Source organism: Rattus norvegicus, chromosome 1 (genome assembly GCF_021556685.1).
Source record: "Rattus norvegicus strain SHRSP/BbbUtx chromosome 1, alternate assembly SHRSP_T2T, whole genome shotgun sequence".
Lineage (NCBI taxonomy): Eukaryota > Metazoa > Chordata > Mammalia > Rodentia > Muridae > Rattus > Rattus norvegicus.
Window position 1 is genome coordinate 221692465 of NC_141534.1, and position 19226 is coordinate 221711690.

The window sequence follows — 19226 nt, forward strand, 5'->3', positions numbered from 1 at the left end:
GGCCCTGGCACACAGGGCTCAGATAGTGTTTTTGTGATGAAAAGGCACACATCTCCCCTAGCAGAAGTGCTCTTCAACCCCTGGCTCCATCTCCACACAGTGTCATCTAGTGATAAGTGCTGTGAGTCAGCTGTAAAATCTGAAAAGTGAGAGCATGACCTGCTTCATTCCTTTTGTAATTCATTCACTCAGTGCCTGTCTGATGAGGTCACTTCTGGCTGTTGTTGGATCTGCAGTCCTGCATAGAAGAGGCATGGTTTCCATCTCCAATAGGTGACTGGGTTACCTGACATAACCACAACTCCTTCTCTGAGAATCTGAGAGCCACAACTTCTTTTCTCTCCCTGGTTATTTGCTATATCACTTCAGTGTCTCAGCGTCTTCTCCAACTGCAGAGAGGTTCAGCTGTCTCCTATCAATGTCTGGGGAAAGGTTTTAAATTTCTCTCTTTCTTTTTTTTTTTTTTTTGGTTCTTTTTTTCGGAGCTGGGGACCGAACCCAGGGCCTTGCACTTCCTAGGCAAGCGCTTTACCACTGAGCTAAATCCCCAGCCCCAATTTCTCTCTTTCTTACAGGTAAACTTTAATGAGCCCTTGTCCATGCTTCAGCGCCTTACTGAAGATCTGGAATACCATGAGCTGTTAGACCGAGCTGCCAAGTGTGAGAACTCTCTAGAACAGCTCTGCTATGTGGCAGCCTTCACCGTTTCCTCCTATTCCACTACTGTCTTCCGAACCAGCAAGCCATTCAACCCTCTCCTTGGGGAGACATTTGAACTAGACCGACTGGAGGAGAATGGGTATCGATCCCTCTGTGAGCAGGTAAAGAGCCCAAACTGGAGACACTTTTCCCTCTTACGACAGGCTAGTTTTTGAGAATCCAGTTCCTTATCAGCCCAGTCTGTCTTCTTTTTCTTCAAGGTTCAATATACTAGGCCTGTTATTCACCTGCTGTTGTGGATGTAAAAGTATCAAGGGAGACTCTTGGGTGTTTACCTCCAATTAATAGGCTCTAGCTTTCTCTTCTCTACTCTTCTTGGTTAACTCACACCTAATTTCTTAAAGGTGAGTCATCATCCCCCTGCTGCTGCGCACCATGCTGAATCCAAAAATGGCTGGACATTGCGTCAGGAAATTAAAATCACCAGCAAGTTTCGAGGCAAATACCTCTCCATTATGCCCCTTGGTAAGGCCACTAAGTTTGTTCTAGTACAGGTGTTCTAACATGATGGAGGAGGCCAGTGGTTCAGGCATCAGATGGGAACTCTAATTCAGGCACCAATATCACTAGATAGCACTGGGCAGTTATTTCACTTCCCAGCTATCAGTGAGTTAGGGGGCCAGGCACTCTTTTAAGACCCATCTGGCATAATTCCTTGTTTCTTTAATGTATTTACTTTTTGTCAATAAGTACTGCCTTAAAATGTAGATTCAAGCATGCCTTTAAAAAAATTTTTTTAATGGTGTTTCCGCATTACTTTAGTAATCTGGTTCTGTCTGTATGTAGAACATTTAGGATTACAAGATTAGATTTCTTGGCTAGTATCTCTCCTCTGGTCCTCTCTCCTCTGATGGATTGTGTGTCATTTATGTAATGACTGAATCCTGGGTAAGATGAAACTTCATTTTATTGGATTACAAGTTATTTTTGTATCAGATCAAAAAGATGAAACCTGGGAATAGGAACCCTGATGTGTAGAGTTGGAAGCACGCCAGAAATTTTAGCTGCTGCCGTTTCTTACTCTGTACTGATTTTCTTTTGTGCACGTGTGTGTGTGTGTGTGTGTGTGTGTGTGTGTGTGTGTGTGTGTGTGTCTGTGTGTGTGTCTGTGTGCAGAAATGTATATATCAATATACATTTTTCCTGGATGTGGTGGTGCAGGCCTTTAATCCCAGCACTCATGGAGATAGGGGCAGGTGGATCTCTGTGAGTTCAAGGTCAGCTTGGTCTACAAGGTGAGTTCTAGAACAGCCAAGACTGTTACACAGATAAACTCTGTCAAGATTTATTTTTTATTTGTATGTGAGTGTGTACATGTGTTTTCAGTGCAGTTCCCACCAAAACCAGAGGTGTCAGACTCCCTGGAGTTGGTGTTATATAGACAGTTGCGAGCCAGCAGATATGCATGCTAGTAATCAAACTTGGGTCCTCTGGAAGAACATTTAACCACTGAGCCATATCTCCAGCCCCTGAAAATTGTATTGTTTTACTTCATCACATAACTTCATATTGTTTACTTTTGCAGATACTTTACAAATTTTATAGGAGAAAAAAGTTACTATCTTGGTCTCTTAGTTTCCTGGTGAATTAAAGTTACTGACTTGTGTTCTATCCCAGTGTCTTAGACAGAGTATTTCAGTTTTGTTGATCTGGGAATGACTCGAGTTCTTGCTTATTCAGGATAGTGTTACTGGATATAGAATTCTGCTTTTAGTAGTCTTTTTACCATCTGAATCTTCTTGTTATTCTAAACATCTTGTTATTCTGCTGTCTTCTGGCCTTCTGTATTTTTTCCTCAAATATTTTACTGTAAATGCACACATAGATGTCACACATGTTATGTGTATAGTTCAGTATTGTTTCCTACATTCATAAACGTATTTGAACACTATCAACCATCCAGCTGTAAGATCCTTCGTCTTGTACAGCTGAAGCTTTCTACCCATTTAAAAAGTAACTGCTCATTTTGCCCTTTTTCCAGATGCAGAAAACCACTGATATTTGTTTTGTCTGCCTAATTTTGACAGATCTTTGACTTAAAGGTATTTGTCAGTTCGGGGTCCTTTTCTTTAGATTTCAGTGTTAAAATTACTCTTTTTAAGCTGATTATTCCTATTACGTGCATCAGCTTTTTTTTTTTTTTATATGTCTACCTGTTGATGATTACAGATTGCTTCCATGTTTTAACTATTGCATATAAAATCTTCTGTGAAACCGAGTATAAATCTCAGAGTTCTTGCTTTCTTTTCTTTAGAGTGTATACCACTAGTAGAACTCCGGGTCACATAGTAATTCCCTTTTTAATGTTTTGAGAAATTCCACAGTTTTCTACAGTGTGACTACCATTTTATATCCCTCCTAACAGTGTACTTAAGCTGTAGTTATCCCCTGTCCCTGTTGTAGATTCAGTCATTCATTGATAGTAGCCACCTCATTGTTGGCGAGTGTATCTCGGGTGCTTTTTTGACTTAATAGTGGTGTGGAACATGTTTTCGTCTGCTTTTTACTGACTTGTGTATTTACTTTAGAGAGGTCTGTGTAAGTCTTTTGCCAATAGTTTTTAGGATTTTGTTGTTGTTGTTGTTGTTGTTGTTGTTGTTGTTGTTGTTCTGAGATTTTGTAGCTCTGGCAGTCTGGATCTCAAAACATCAGCCAGGACAGGCCTGGACCTTACTGAAATGTCTGGGATGTCAGGAGCAATGGTGCACACCACCATGCAGGGACCTTTTGACAGTTCTTGTTGCTTCGTTTCTTTGAGACATGGTCTTACTATGTATCTCTGTTTGGCAAGGACCAACCATCAGAGATCTGCCTGCTTCTGTCACCTGAGTACTGGGATTAAAATTGTATGCCATCGGTCTAGAGAAATGGCTCCGTGTTTAAGAGCACTGACTGCTCTTCTAGATGTGTCCTGAGTTCACTTCCCAGCAACCACATGGTGGCTTACAGCCATCTGTAATGAGAGCCAGTGCCCTCTTCTGGTGTGTCTGAAGACAGCTACAGTGCTACAGTGTATTCATATACATACTGAGGTAGCTGAGGGGGTTATCAACTGACCAGATACCTCAGAGCTCCCAGGGACTAAACCACCAACCAAAGAGTACACATGGATAGACCTATGGCTCCAGCTGCATATGTAACAGAGGATGGCCTTGTCTGGCATCAATGGGAGGAGAGGCCCTTGGTCCTGTGAAGGCTCTATGCCCCAGTACAGGGGAATTCCAGAGTTGGGGGGTGGGAGGGAGTGGGTGGGTGGGGAAGCACCCTCATAGAGGTAGGGGGTTGGGGGATAAGATGGGGGTTTGCCAGAGGGGAAACTGGGAAGGGGGATAATATTTGAAATATAGCTAAAGAAAATATCCAATGGAAAAAAGAACTGTGTGCCATCACACCTAGCCACCTTTGCTAGTTGTTAAATTGAGTTGTTTTGTTGAATTTTGAGAGTTTTATATGTGGTCTGTGTATAATTCTTTTTATCAAAAATGGGATTTTTAAATACTTTCTTGCATTCTGTGAATTGCCTTTTTACTCCATAGATGCCCTTTGATGTACATTTTTTTTTTCAGAGCTGGGGACCGAACCCAGGGCCTTGCGCTTGCTAGGCAAGCGCTCTACCACTGAACTAAATCCCCAACCCCCAGCCCCCCCCTTTTTTTTTTTTAATTTTCAAAAAGACCATTTTGTCCTGTTTTTCTTGTTGCCTATACTTTTGGTATCATTTCCCAAAAGTCATTACTAATCTAATGTCTTGAAGCTTTTGACCCCAGGGTCTCTCTGTGTAGCCCTGGCTGTCCTGGAACTGATTGTATAGACCAGGCTGGCCTCAAACTCAGAGATTCACCTGTTACCGCCTCCCAAGTGCTGGGATTAAAGGCAAGTGCTACCACTGTTGGGCTTCTTTTGAGTTTTATATAGTTTGGTGTATTTAATATTTTCTCTCTCTTAGCCATCTTTTCTATGTAGATCTTAAGTCATCAGGGTCAGGTAATTCCGCCTTTGATGTTGTAAGTCTCTTCCACTGTGGTACTACTGTCACAACTCCATTTTGCTTTCTCTATGAGAATACCTTATGGTAACATTTGGGTATTTGCCATTTGGGGTTCATGTTTATGTATACTGTTAAGAAAAGGTCCAGGTTCATTTTACATGGAGATTGAAGACTGTCCTTTTTCTATTGAATGGTCCTGGCACCCTCATCAACATCATTTGGGAGTGTATGTAAGGTCTTGTTCTTGGGCTTTTGATTTACTCCATAACCTGTTGTCTTTATGCCAGTTCTTCATTGTTTTGGTTAGTATGGTTTTATGATAAATTGAAATCAGAAAGTATGAATCTTCTAGCTTTATTTTCAAAATTGTTTTAGGTAGTTGAGTTCCCTTGTAATTCAACCTGTAAATTCTTCCTTTTTTAAACTGTCTTTTTCTTATGTGTATATTTAGGTAAATTTGTGTATGTGTATGCCTGGAGACCAAAAGACATTGGGCCCCTGGGTCTGGAGACAGAGGCAGTTGGGAGAACCTGACTTGAGTGCTGGGAACAGAACTCAAGTCCTCTGCAAGAACAGCAAGTGCTCTTAACTATTGACATGCACACATGCATGCACACATGCATGCATTGAGTCCTCAGAAACTGTTTTTACCTTGAATTTTTATTTAGTATTCATTTGGGAAGCTATACCTACTAAACACCTGTTACATGCTAAGCACCTTAGTAAGCAAATAAACAGGTACTTACTGCTGACCAGGATGTGTTTTCCCAAGTCTGTAAATGATAAAAATGACCAAAAGAAATTAGTCTGTATACAGTAAACGGAATCCCGACACTCACCACCCATGGAATTTATGGACTCTATAAGTTAATAGCATAGTCCCCAACAAGATTGCCCTTGCTTCTGATATAAGGCACAAATTTGGGAGTGTTAAGCCTCCTGTACTTTGGATCAACAAGCTATAAATTCCAGGGATCCCCCAGTTCTCTCAGATTTTTCTAGATATGTCTATCTTATTGTATGTGTGTTTTGCCTGCATGTGTGTATGTGTACCATGTGTGTGCCTGGTGCCTTCAGATATCAGAAGAAAATGTCAGACAGATCCTCTGGACTTAAGAGTTACAGATGGTTGTGAACTACTGTGTAGCTTCTAAGAATTAAACTGTGGGTCCTCTATAAGAGCAAAAAGTACTCTTAACCACTGAGCCATCTTTCCAGCCCCATTACTTTAGAAAACTTGCTAGAATGCCTTATGGAACTCAGGAAAGTGCTATACATACGACGAGTTGTCTTTTAGTGTACAAGTCAGGGTTATAGAATGAAGAGGCTGAAGCTAAAACCATAGCCTCTCTCCAAGGAATCAGGATATATTACTCTTGAATTTTGGCCTCCAGAGATTTTACTAGGATTTCATTATATGAACTGATAAATTGAATTCCGTAAGGTTTAGTTTTTCAGTATCTGTCTTCTCTTCTTGATGATTAGTAGGAATGATGATAATAGGTGACTCAAAACCTCAACTCTCCAACCACATGGCTGATCTTTCTAGCCTGGCTTGCCCTCATCCTGAGTTATCTTATTTACAGTAACTATCAGTGACCCACTGAGTCATCTCAGTAGCATAAAATATCAAACCCTACAAAGATAATTTCTCTTCCACTAACCACAGCAAAACTAGACAAGTCAAAACCAGGCAAGTTATGTAACATAGGATGGTACATCTAATGAGTGGCGAAGCCAGGATGGAGTCTAGTTCCAATTCTGAACTCCCCTGTCCCTGCCTCTCCGTTCCTCCTGTGTAGACCCATAGATAAGTGGTTTGTTTAAGGTCTTAGAGCTCATTACTAATCTTGGCTGCCAGTACATGTTCCTTCCACAGTGCAGTGCTATTTTCCTGATGATAGGGCACATTTGCCTTCTTTCTGTAATTTTGAAATTGGAATTATAAAGTACAGCTCCGTAGTTAAGATGTATCAATTGTCATTATCTGACATCATCTGGTTGTATTTTATTCATATACTTAAAACCAAGTAAACAAAAGTAAACCAACAATTAAACCATGTAAGAATGTTGTGCTTTTTAACTTTTTTTTGACTTGCTGTTTTTTTTTTAAATTAAAAGATATTAATAGAAGGACAGCAGTCTTCTTTCTAGTATGTATGATGCTGTTTTTCTGATACCTTGCTATATACTTTTGCTTCCAGGTACCATCCACTGCATTTTCCACGCAACTGGGCACCATTACACTTGGAAAAAAGTTACCACAACAGTACACAACATTATTGTGGGCAAGTTGTGGATAGATCAGGTGAGCAAAGGTACCACCCAAAGCACATCTGAAGTTCATAACACTTCTTCAGGAGGTAATCATCCCAGACTTTTTACTGGATCACCAGTTTCTCCTAAGGATTTTCTTTTGAACAGTAATGCCACCTCCATAAAGATCTAACTACAAATTATTATATGTGAGTGACCAAATGGTAGCTCCTACCAAGGGTGAGTAGGACTCTGTTTGGCAATATACAGGACACAAGGCGAGGCTCCACGGCTGCATTATCACCAAGCAGTGTCCTGAGTACTAGGGTTACTTCCCTTTACTTTTTTTATTTTTATTTCTATGTGAGTCCACTGTCACTCTCTTCAGACATACCAGAAGAGGGCACCAGATCCCATTACAGATGGTTGTGAGCCACCATGTGGTTGCTGGGAATTGAACTCAGGACCTCTGGAAGAGCAGTAAGTGCTCTTAACCGCTGAGCCATCTCTCCAGCCCAGTACTAAGGTTACAAAGTCAGAGAAAAGTTTCCAGGAGTTATTGCGACATTGGAGAAATATGACATGTGTAGGTAGAAAAGTAGGTAGCAAAATACCCTAGTACAGGAGATGTGCTGAGAGATTTTCCAGTTAACTTAGATTTGACGTAAGACTGGTTTAACTGCAGTCAGAAAAGAGGGAATACTGTCTTCTGGAAAAGGGCTTCACGGAAGATGTGGAATTAAGCTGAGTCTTTGAAAGGTAGAAAGGAGAGAAAAAGGGAAAAAAAATGAAGTTTATACGAAGATCACAAATGGAATCTATAGGAAGATCTGTCATGTACAACTTTGAAACTGTAATTGTGGTAAGCAAAGAAATTCTAGAAGGGTCCTAGTGAGGGACTTGTTCAGGAGGTAATTTATTTTTTATTGGATATTTTATTTACACTTCAAATGTTACCCCCTTCCCCAGTTTCTCATCCATAAACCCCCTATAACACCCCCTCCCACTTCTTGTATGAGGGTGTTCCCCTACCCAACCATCCACCTCTTCCCGCCTCCCCGCCCCAACATTCCCCTACACTGGGGGGCCCAGCCTTGGCAGAACCAAGGGTTTCTTCTCCCAGGAGGTAGTTTATTATGTGTGCATTTCAGTAGGTATACTGAAGGTCAAGCCATGTTACCAACCTGTGACACACAAAAGAAATGCTTATGTAAAACTCATGTCAGTCTTCGTAAAGCTAACCCATGATTCTTTTCACTTTACAGTCTGGTGAGATTGACATTGTAAATCACAAGACAGGAGACAAGTGTAATCTTAAATTTGTTCCTTATAGCTACTTCTCTCGGGATGTAGCAAGAAAGGTAAGAGAGATTGAAATTAAATATTTTTTATTTAGTGTGCATTCCTTAGAAGGGCTGGTGTGTGTGTGTGTGTGTGTGTGTGTGTGTGTAGAGAGTGTATAGGTAAGTAAAAAAGTTGTGTGTGTGTGTGTGTGTGTGTGTGTGTGTGTGTGTGTGTGTGTAGAGAGTGTATAGGTAAGTAAAAAAGTTGTGTCCTAAGTTTGCAGATCTGAAAAGTAGAGGTAAACAAAGAAACTAGAAAAGAAACCAAATACATTACTGAACCACTTTCCACTTTCTTTTCCTGAACATGAGGAAGTGAAAGAGAAGTTCAAGGGCTGGAGAGAGGGCTCAGTGGTTAGGAGCACTTACTGTTCTTCTAGAGGTCCTGAGCTGAATTCCCAGCACCTCTATCTGGTACTTCACAAATGCTGTTAACTCCCACTCCAGGGCACCCGGTGTCCACTTCTGCCTTCCAAAGTGGTGCTCGCTCTCTTTCTCTTTCTCTCTCTCTCTCTCTCTCTCTCTCTCTCTCTCCCCCTCCCTCCCTCCCTCCCTCCCTCCCTCCCTCCCTCCCTCCCTCCGTCCCTCTCACACATGCGTGCGTGCGCGCGCGCACACACACACACACACACACACCCCTAAATAAAAATAAAGAGATTTATTTTAAAAATAAAGACAAGCACAGTGGGAAAGTGGAAGTGGGAGGTGGAGGAGAGGAAGAAGGTGGACAGTAGTATCATTGACGCAGAGGAGAGGTATCTGCTCCAGCACAGGTGCTGCGTGCACAGACTTTCATGGAGGAGTGAAGAGTCCAGCCATGGCGGTGCTCCCTTTCAATCCCAGCACTCAGGAAGTAGAGACAGGCAGATCTCTGAGTTTGAGCCAGCCTGATCTGTAGAGTGAGTTCCAGGACAGCCAAGGCTACACAGAGAAACTCTGTCTTGAAAAACAGAAATTTAAAAAGGAAAGGTGAAGACTAGTTGTAGATTCAGATGTATTTGTGAATCTGTGTAATTTCTAGAATAGTTTTAAGTTTCAGTCAGGTGCTTTTCCTGCTTTTACATCCTTGCATCAGAAATTCCTGTGCAATAAGAAACTTTGATCATAAAACCACCAATTCATTGGTCTTGCCTCACATAGTATTTAAAAATCAGTAGCAACAGTTGTGTCTAACTTCTTAATGTTTATGATAACTGGATTTAACCAGTGTGTTCTCCATCCTTGTAGGTGACAGGTGAAGTGACAGACCCATCAGGAAAAGTTCACTTTGCCCTCCTGGGGACATGGGATGAGAAAATGGATTGTTTCAAAGTACAACCAGCCTCTGGGGAAAATGGAGGTGATGCTCGGCAGAGAGGCCATGAAGCAGAAGAAAGTAGGGTCATGCTATGGAAGAGGAATCCATTACCGTGAGTATAGCATGCCAGCTTCCTTTGCCTTTAACTCCTGAGTGGTATGCCAGTGCTCTGCCTGCATTCTTGGTGACTGTCTGTGGGACTGACACAGGGAGATGAGAACCTTTGAAGAGATGTACATGTAACTGGAGTTGAAGCGTCCTTTGTTCGAAGACTTTCTCTCACCAACCATGTGCCAAATTGGTTTTCTCTTTTCTAAAGTTTCACTTGACTCATGGCTCAGAGGAACCTCTATAGTTTAATGTTCTATTTTTGAGACAGGGTCTTACATAGTCCAGGCTGGTCTCACTGTGTACTTGAGGCTCTCTTTGAAGTCCTGATCTGATCCTTCTACTTGTACCTTCCAATAACTGGGTTATAGGCATGTACCACCATGTCCTGCGTTCTCATTGCAATTCAGAGCAGAGCTTTTCAAAAGCAACTGGGGAGAAAGGTGCTTTTTACCTGCTAACAGTTTCACCCACAGGCCACTGAGGTAAAGCACAGCACTTAGGAAACAAGTGCAGGTCATCATCTTATATATCATTTCTACAGAAGTAGCCAGATTTTCCCAGAAAGGTCTAGAAGGAAGCAGAGGAAATAGGCATGAGGCCGCTTTAAAGATTTCATTCTTCCTGATAAATGTAGATAATTCTGAATGCAGACGCTGCAGGCAAACTGTTTGAAATGATGCTGAGGAAGGTGGGAGTGGTACAGTTTAGCTTTCTTTCTTGGGGATTACCTGGTAAGGCTTTAGACTTCCTATGTGTGGGAGGGACACTTAGGTACAGGGCAGTGTTCTGAGCTGTTGTTCCTGGGTGAGACTGAGGCAATAGCCCTGCTTTTCCTTTGTTTTGTTTGTTCTTAGGAAGAATGCAGAAAACATGTACTACTTCTCAGAGCTTGCGCTCACTCTCAATGCCTGGGAAGGTGGCACTGCTCCTACAGACAGCCGGCTGCGGCCTGACCAGAGACTGATGGAAAATGGGCGCTGGGATGAAGCAAATGCTGAGAAGCAGCGTCTGGAGGAAAAACAGCGACTTTCTAGGAAGAAGAGAGAAGCAGAAGCTATGAAAGCCACAGAAGATGGTAATGACCTGTCCCCTGCTCTGATTTTTGATGTGTGGTATGTGTCAGCTCTAATCTTGCTTTTCATTTTCTTCCCATTTAGGCACACCATATGACCCCTATAAAGCACTGTGGTTTGAGCGGAAGAAGGACCCTGTCACCAAGGAGCTAACCCATGTTTATAGGGGCGAGTACTGGGAATGTAAGGAAAAGCAGGACTGGGGTTCTTGCCCAGACATTTTCTGAAGCAGCTGTAACTCAAAGGAAGAGGGCTGATCGGAGAAGACGGCAGAGGATGTCCGTGAAGGCTGGCAGCTGGGACTCTTACCAAGTGCTTTCCTCAAATTTGTCTGTCTTAACCAATCACTTTTTCCAAATCAATCACCAGAAGCAGACACCCATGGTGGTGATTGGCTGGTTGCCTTAGCTGATTGATGCTGAAATCGACGTAGTAGATACCCATGTGTATAAGGGAGAGGTTTAGTGGCTGAAAGTTAGTGTTATTCTACATCTGCAAAGGCAAGTAAGTGTTCTCCCTCTGCCTCATATGAGATGGTGTCATCCACCCTTACCTTGTAGTATCCTGCCCAGCCAAGATCTGCATACGATTGTGATTCATGAGCATTTGGTGCTGTTCAGAGCAAGAACTGATTTTAAAGTTCCTTTCAAAAGAAACACGTAAGATTTAACCAGCAGAGGCATCGTGCACAGGTCTCAATGTTAGGAAATGTACTCCCACGTGGGCTTGGTTTAACAGGGCATCGTGTGGTAACTAAGGTTTTGGAGCATCTGCAGGAAAGATTGTTCTCTAGGGCTTGAGTATTGAGTTACTTTCCGGGAGACTTTACCTTCACTTGCATACAGTACCCTCTGTGTTCTGTCTGCTTTGACAGCAACCAGAGGCCTCTGTGGTGGTTGATAAGAGGGTGACACTATCCTCAGAAAGGGGTTTATGGACTCCCTCAGGTGGAGAACCTCTGAGAACACAGGCAGGGTGGAAGAAGACTGCTACTCCTTGTACCTTCCCAGTCCCTCCTTGTCCTGTCTCTCATTGCCTTTCTGGCTTCTCTTTCCTGGCACAATGCCATTTGAGTTTGTGCCACAGTCTGGAGCAAACATTGCCTGACCCATTCTGCACACTTCAGAATATGGAAGAAGTTTCTCTGCAACAGATGTTTTCATCTTGGAAGTCCCAGTAGAATGGAGCCACTTCTGGAATAATGTGTTCAATCATCTGTATATTATATATATATATATATGTGTGTGTGGAGAGAAAATCTAATTTTTTTTTTTTTTTTTTTGGTTCTCCCCTTTCTCATGAAGAATCTTGGTTTTTTAATATCACCTGTCTCCTGGGACTCTCAAATGCGCGTTAATATGGGTTGGTGCACCTCTGCTTTCCATGTTTGAGGGGCGTTGCAGCCCCAGGCAGGGTCATGTGTGGCAGTTGCTGAACAGGGATGAGGAGAAGGGTTTTGTCACCTACCTGCTGCTGCCTCAGCTCAGCTTTTCTGATCACATGCGGCTCTTGGAAAGGAAGTCCTAGTCTTTTTCCTGCCTCAGTTTCCTTCCCTAGGAGGAGTACGGGTAGAAAGTCAAGAGGGTGATTTCTAGCTTCCTTATATCCCAGCCAGCTCAGGCTAAATCCCAAAAGAATTTTCTTCTAAGGATGTGAGCTAAGAGCCCTCATGCCCTGTGGGAACTGCTCCTGCTGGCGCTGGCATCCTTCAGTTTTTCTTTATGAGTTCTAGTGTCCTGTTCAGAAATATAACCCTTGTGCAACCCACTCTTGGTTGAGGGTCATAAATTGAGGTGCCTTCCTTGTGTACTTTTTGTTAGTGTTTTTGTTTTTGTTCCTTAACTGTTGAGCCTCAGCCAGTGTGGGTCCTTGGGGAAAATACCATTCCAGAGGACGCTATCCCTCCAGGGAAATTGGATTTTACTGGGTAAATTAGTATTCTCAGTCCTTCCCTACCGGCTCTCCTTCCCTAGATAAAAAATGATCAAAGAATGAGCACTAGGGAATTTCCTCCTAAGAAGACTTTCCCCAGCACAAGGGGTTACTCCAGGGAGGCCCATAAAATGGGCACCATCTCTGGAGGCTTTGGATAGAGTGGAAATTTCCCAAGGAACCTCCTTGCTTTAGCCCCTTCCCCTCTATCTGCACTACATTTCTAGCTTGATTTCCCAGATCCCTGCTAACGGAAGAAGCTTAGAAGTCATGAAGATGGAATAAAGTCACATGAAAGCAAAATAAGACTATATATATATCTATATATATTTTCAGTTTTTTTGCCTTATTGCTTTTTTTCAAAAAAAAACTACTAAATTAAATAATTTTTAAAAATCTATATTGTCTGATTTGCTTCTACTCCTAACAGTCAGGAAATAGTGGTGGACAGAGAGAGACTAGGCCAGTGGTGATTTGTTTTGTTTGGGGATTTTTTGGATATGAGTGTTTTGCTGTGAGTATGTATGTGTACCACATGCATGTCTGGTAGCCACGGATAACCAGACGGTGAACCACCACGTGGGTCTGGGAACTAAACTGAAGGTTTTTTGCAAGAGCAGTAAGTGCTATTAAAGACTAAGCCATCACTCAAGCTCCTATATTTTAATTCTTCAACGTCATTCCAGGTTCATGAGCCAAGGAATGGCCTTAACAGCCCTAATACATTTCAGTGTGACTTTTGCCATTGTCCTGTCTTAGCATAGAGAAACATAACTAATGTTTCTGATTCTGGGCCTGCTTCCCTTCAAAGGAAAATGTAGGGTGGAGGATATGACTTAGGGGTAGAGGGTTTACCTACCATATTACTGCCTGGCCTCGCTTCAATCCCCAGCCCTGAGAAAGAAAATCTAGTCAAAGCTGCATTCTCAAAATTCTTAGCTGTTTGATGTATGGGTTCAAAGACCTTTCATTTAAAAGGGCACACTTGTCATTCCAGCATTCAGGAGGCTGGGGCAAATTCCCCATGTCACCCAGGAGCTTAAGTCTGGGTAACTTGGAGAAGAGTCTCAAAAGAATAAAGGTGGTGTAGGCAGTCTCGAGGAGGCAGGGCAATTACAAGCTCCAGACCAACCTGAGATACATAGATCCTATCTCAAAAGCAAAAAAGACTTTTTTCAAGCAATGACACCATTTTACTTTTTCTCTGCAAAGTCCAGGCTGGGGAAGAATAAGGTGTAGGCCTAGAGAGCACTCCAGTCAGAAAATACAGCAAAGGATCCTGGCCATGAGGAACCCTGAGCCTGTAGTATCGAGAGCCCTGGGCCACATAGCTTTAAAGAGAAAAATGTTAGGACCATTTTGACAGTTAAAAAAAGGCACTCAGAGAAACTAGATTTGTTCGGGGTCACACAGCTGATTGGTTGGTCAGTGTTGGAATTCAAAAGCTGGGTGTAGCTAACCGGAGTTTCTGACCTCTTAAGCCACCCTGTTTTCTCTCGTGTTCTCTGACTGTCACATTCTGCTGCTGAAGTGCTTGACTGTCTGCACAGGCTTATTTGGACTACCATTTCTTTTAAAGCTCTACCCCAAAGACTGGGTTTTTCAGACCTCAAGTCAGTAAAACAAGCTGTTATCAGCGATTGTTTTTGTACCAGGTTCTTGGAGAAACCACCTCATTATTATTAGAAGATTGGATGTTAAATTGCTGTGAAGTTTTGTTACTTTGTTCTCGAGCAAGGTGAAAAGCACAGCAGTAGGTATGAGGCATTCCTGATAGTCCTATTAGATCTCAAGCACCATCACAATTTAATTCCAACATTAGGGGCAATGAAACAGCCACAATGTGTAATGATCCCTCCTTGATCTAATAACGACGTGAGTTGGAATGTGGATCCTGAGGGTCAGGGTCCAACATGATTCAACACTTAGGACTCAGCAAAATTTCAAATCATTACATTCAGAGACCTTTAAAGTCCCACAAACCTAGAGAAACAGTTTCACCACAGATGGTTCACCATGCTGTCTTAGGCAAATAAGAGTGAGTTTGTCGGTTCCCATTCTGTTTGAATTCCCCAGCCTTCATTTCCACAGAGTCGAAAAGCAGCAGAGATTTCCATCCTGTGGGGAAAGAAGAGATGACAGTGAGGAGGAAGAGAGCCATTGTTCCCTACATTCGAGGAGGAACAAGGACAGAGCCTTCCAGAGCTTTCAAACTGTGGAATGTCAAGCAGTGATAACAAAAGGAACCACAGCAGTATCAGTAACCTCAAGCGAGAAAGTGTACCTAAGCGCAGCTTGCACCACAACACTGCTGAACTTCATACTCCAGTATAATGTCCCTGAGTTCTCCCATGAGGACTATGCACCGTGCAAAGGCCATGGTCCTTACTCCTGCAGTATTAACCAGATCTTGGGGGCATTTTTCTATAGCTTACTACAGAGTACTGTCTCCAACGTGATGACCTAGGTGCTTCTCCCTTGTTTATAAAAAGCAAACACATATGCACATCCAACAAACTTGTTCAACCCGTACACTTCAGGGATTTGCTCTATAGGGTCAGTAAAATAAAGTCTCAAAAAGTGGCATAGAAAATATTCAGATTTTGTTCAATATAGATGTACATTTTTTGGAACAAAATTCAGAACCACCAGGAATGGTGAACACCTGTGAATCTTTTGTGCCTTTAGGACGTGGAGATGGGAGGATAGTTCAAGGTCATTATTGGCAACATAGTGCATTTGAGGCCAGCTTGGGTCTCATGAGACCCTGTCAAAAAAAATTATGAGAGACACTTGTCCACCCTTCTTTACTCACTGGAAGCATTCTGAGCCTTGTGTCGTTTCTGAAGTTCCTATTGTAAACCATAGTCCCATTACCCTTTCAGATCTATACTGATTTGGTTCATTGTTCCTTCAGGGAAAGAGCTGAATGGTCACATGAGAGGTCTTCAAAGGACAGAACCTAAAGAGCTCCAGGGATGTGGGGGTAGCTCTAGCATGCCAGAATGTGTACATGGCTTCGGTTTGATCTCCAGCACTGTGGTCAGTTACTTAGAATCCTCCATAAATAGCCTACAGAGGTCATGTCCTCTGAGCGTGACCAGATGATTTTAGAAGTTACTAAACACAAGTTCATTTTAGAATATGGCTAGGAACATTTTCTTTCATTCACTCAGCCTCACTCATTAAGCATTTACCCAAGCCTGATAATCTAACTGATTGGGAATACAAATAGATTAGGTAAACAGCCAATTGCATTCAAGTTTGACAGGTGGTGCAAGGCACTGTAGCCTGTCGGGAGCTGGGAGAAAAGTGGATGGAGACAAGTCAGAGAAGTCTTCGAGAACCCGAAGAGCTTGAGCTATGATTTGCAAAGCTAAGCAGACATTAGGGGAAGGGTGATGCAAGTGTGTTGCACAGACAAAAGAAGAGCAAGGTCCAGACAGGTGTCCTTGCAGTGACCGCATGTATTGCTAGTTTAAAGTCAAGGCATTCACCAGCCTTAGGGCTTTTTGCTCAGCTCACTAGTCCATTTCCACTCCTGAGTGCTCTTTCCTGGTAAGCTTTTTCTATAGCTATACCTTGCCTAGCTTCTGTTTGTTTTTTGAGACAGGGCCTCCCTGTGTAGCCCAGACTACATAGAGTTCTCTATGTAGTCCAGGATGGCCTCAAACCCAGAGATCCTCCTGCCTCTTCCTCGAGTGCTGGGACTAAAGGTGTTTGCCACCTCCTCACCACCACAAGTCTTCTGAGGCTAACTTAACAGTGCATGACTTTTCATTCTACCTCGTGGCAGCTGCTAGTCTTCTCACCTAATTCCTCAAGCTTAAAAAAAAAAAAAAAAAAACACTGAGCTAGGCACTGAAGAGGGGTGTGGCCCCACCCACAGAAGACTCCAAGTGCCTTTAGAAGCCTCAGCTTTTGTTTTTAACTAGTAAGTAGGATATTGAATTTCAGGTAGAAACAATTTATGAATAAGACCAGTTAAGAGGCTGGAGAGGAAAGATGAGAAGCAGAAGAATTCTAATTGGGATGAAGAGTCTATGGGATGAAGACTAGAAGGCAGAGAGGGGAAGGTTTTGCAAGTGTCTGTCCTAGGAAACTTAGATGGAAGGTCAAGTGTCCTGGGTAGTTTTATGTCAGCTTGACACAAGCTAGAGTCATCTGAAAGGAGGGAACCTCAGCTGAGAAAATGCCTCTGTAAGACCCAGATGTAAGACATTTTTAAAATTGGTGACTAATGAGGGAGGGTGCAGCCCATTGTGGGCGGTGCTATCCTTGGGCTGGCAGTCCTAGGATCTATAAGAAAGCAGACAGATAAAGTCACAGGAGCAAGTCAGTAAAGGGCATCCCTCCATGGTCTCTGCATCAGCTCTTGCCCCTATTTCCTGCCCTGTTTGAGTTCCTGTCTGACTTACTTCAATGATGAACAGTGATATGGAACTTTAAGCCAAATAAATAAGCTCTTTCCTCCCTAACTTGCTTTTGGTCATGGTGTTTCCTCACAGCAATTGAAACCCTAAGACAGTAATAGGAGTTTTGAAAAGAGAGAAATGGCTCAGTGGTTAAGAATAATGCTCTTATAGTCATAAAAACTGTATGGTATTGACACAGAGAAGGCAGATAGACCAGTGGAATAGAATTGAAGACCCAGAAATGAACCCACACACCTATAGCCACTTGATCTTTGATAAGGGAGCTAAAACCATCCAATGGAAGAAAGACAGCATTTTCAACAAATGGTGCTGGTTCAACTGGAGGTCAGCATGTAGAAGAATGCAAATCGATCCATTCTGATCACCATGTACTAAGCTTAAATCCAAGTGGATCAAAGACTTCCACATCAAACCAGATATACTCAAACTAATAGAAGAAAAAGTGGGGAAAAGTCACGAACACATGGGCACTGGGGAAAATTTCCTGAACACCAATGACTTATGCTCTAAGATCAAGAATCGACAAATGGAACCTCATAAAACTGCAAAGCTTCTGTAAGGCAAAGGACACTGTCATTAGGACAAAACGGCAAAAGATCTTTACCAATCCTCCATCTGACAGAGGACTAATATCCAAAATATACAAAGAACTCAAGAAGTTAGACTCCAGAGAGTCAAATCACCCTATTAAAAGTGGGGTACAGAGCTAAACAAAACATTCTCAGCTGAGGATTATTGAATGGCCAAAAAGCACCTAAAGAAATGTTCAACAACCTTAAGTCATCAGGGAAATGCAGTTCAAAACAACCCTGAGATTCCACCTCACACCAGTCAGAATGGCTAAGATAAAAAAATCAGGTCACAGCAGATGCTGGCAAGGATGTGGAGAAAGAGGAACACTCTTCCATTGTTGGTGGGATTGCAAACTGGTACAACCATTCTGGAAATCAGTCTGGAGTTTCCTCAGAAAATTGGACATTCTACACCTGAGGACCCAGCTATACCTCTCTTGGGCATATACCCAAAAGATGCTCCAACATACAATGAAGACACATGCTCCACTATGTCCATAGTAGCCTTATTTATAATAGCCAGAAGTTGGAAAGAACCCAGATGCTCAACAGAGGAATGGATTCAAAAAATGTGGTACCTCTACACAATGGAGTACTACTCAGCTATCAAAAACAATGACTTCATGAAATTCATAGGCAAATGGAATAAACGAAAATATCCTGAGTGAGGTTACTCAATCACAGAAAAACACACTTGGTATGCACTCATTGATAAGTGGATATTAGCCAAGAAGCTCTAATTACCCAAGATGCAATCTACAGACCACAGGAAGCTCAAGAAGAAGGATGACCAAAATGCAGATGCTCCCACTCCTTCTTAAAAGGGGGAAAATAGGGGTTGGGGATTTAGCTCAGCGGAAGAGCGCTTGCCTAGCGAGCGCAAGGCCCTGGGTTTGGTCCCCAGCTCCGAAAAAAAGAAAAAAAAAGGGGGGGGGGATATTCATAGGAGGAGATATGGAAGCAAAGTTTAGAGCAGCAACTCAAGGAATGGTCACTCAGAGCCTGACACACATGTGGCCCACATGTGTACAGCCACCACAACTAGATAAGATTGATGAAGCTAAAAAATGCATGCGGAAAAGGACTGGTTATAGATCTTTCCTGAGAGACACATCCAGAGCATGTCCAATACAGATGTCAATGCTAGCAGCAAACCACCGAACTGAGAACAGGACCCCCTTGGGGGGTATTAGAGGAAGTATTGAAAGAGTTGAAGGAGCTTGCAACCCCATAAAGACAACAATGCCAACCAACCAGAGCTTCCAGGGACTAAACCACTACCGAAAGACTATACATGGACTGACCCAGGGCTCCAACTGCATATGTAGCAGAGAATAGCCTTGTTGGGGCACCAGTGGAAGGGAAAACCCTTGGTCTTGTCAAGTTTGTACCCCCAGTGCAGGGGAATATGGGGGGGGACAATAAGGCGGATGTATAGGGGGAATACCTGTATGGGGGAGGGGGAGGGGAGGGGAGGGAATGGGGGCTTATGGACAGG

General features: G+C 42.7%; 1 protein-coding gene across 2 annotated transcripts in view; it reads left to right on the forward strand.

Annotated features, from left to right (window-relative positions):
• Osbp (oxysterol binding protein) overlaps window positions 1–13120 on the forward strand; it is a 29831-nt gene extending 16711 nt beyond the window's left edge. The window contains 7 exon segments of one of the 2 annotated variants that reach the window (NM_001108927.2): window positions 576–821; window positions 1065–1185; window positions 6913–7016; window positions 8230–8325; window positions 9535–9716; window positions 10570–10790; window positions 10873–13115. In NM_001108927.2, coding sequence (NP_001102397.1) covers window positions 576–821; window positions 1065–1185; window positions 6913–7016; window positions 8230–8325; window positions 9535–9716; window positions 10570–10790; window positions 10873–11015 — 1113 coding nt within the window. In that variant the 3' untranslated portion in view covers window positions 11016–13115. 2 annotated transcript variants of the gene reach the window in all.
• Window positions 13121–19226: the final 6106 nt, after the last annotated feature.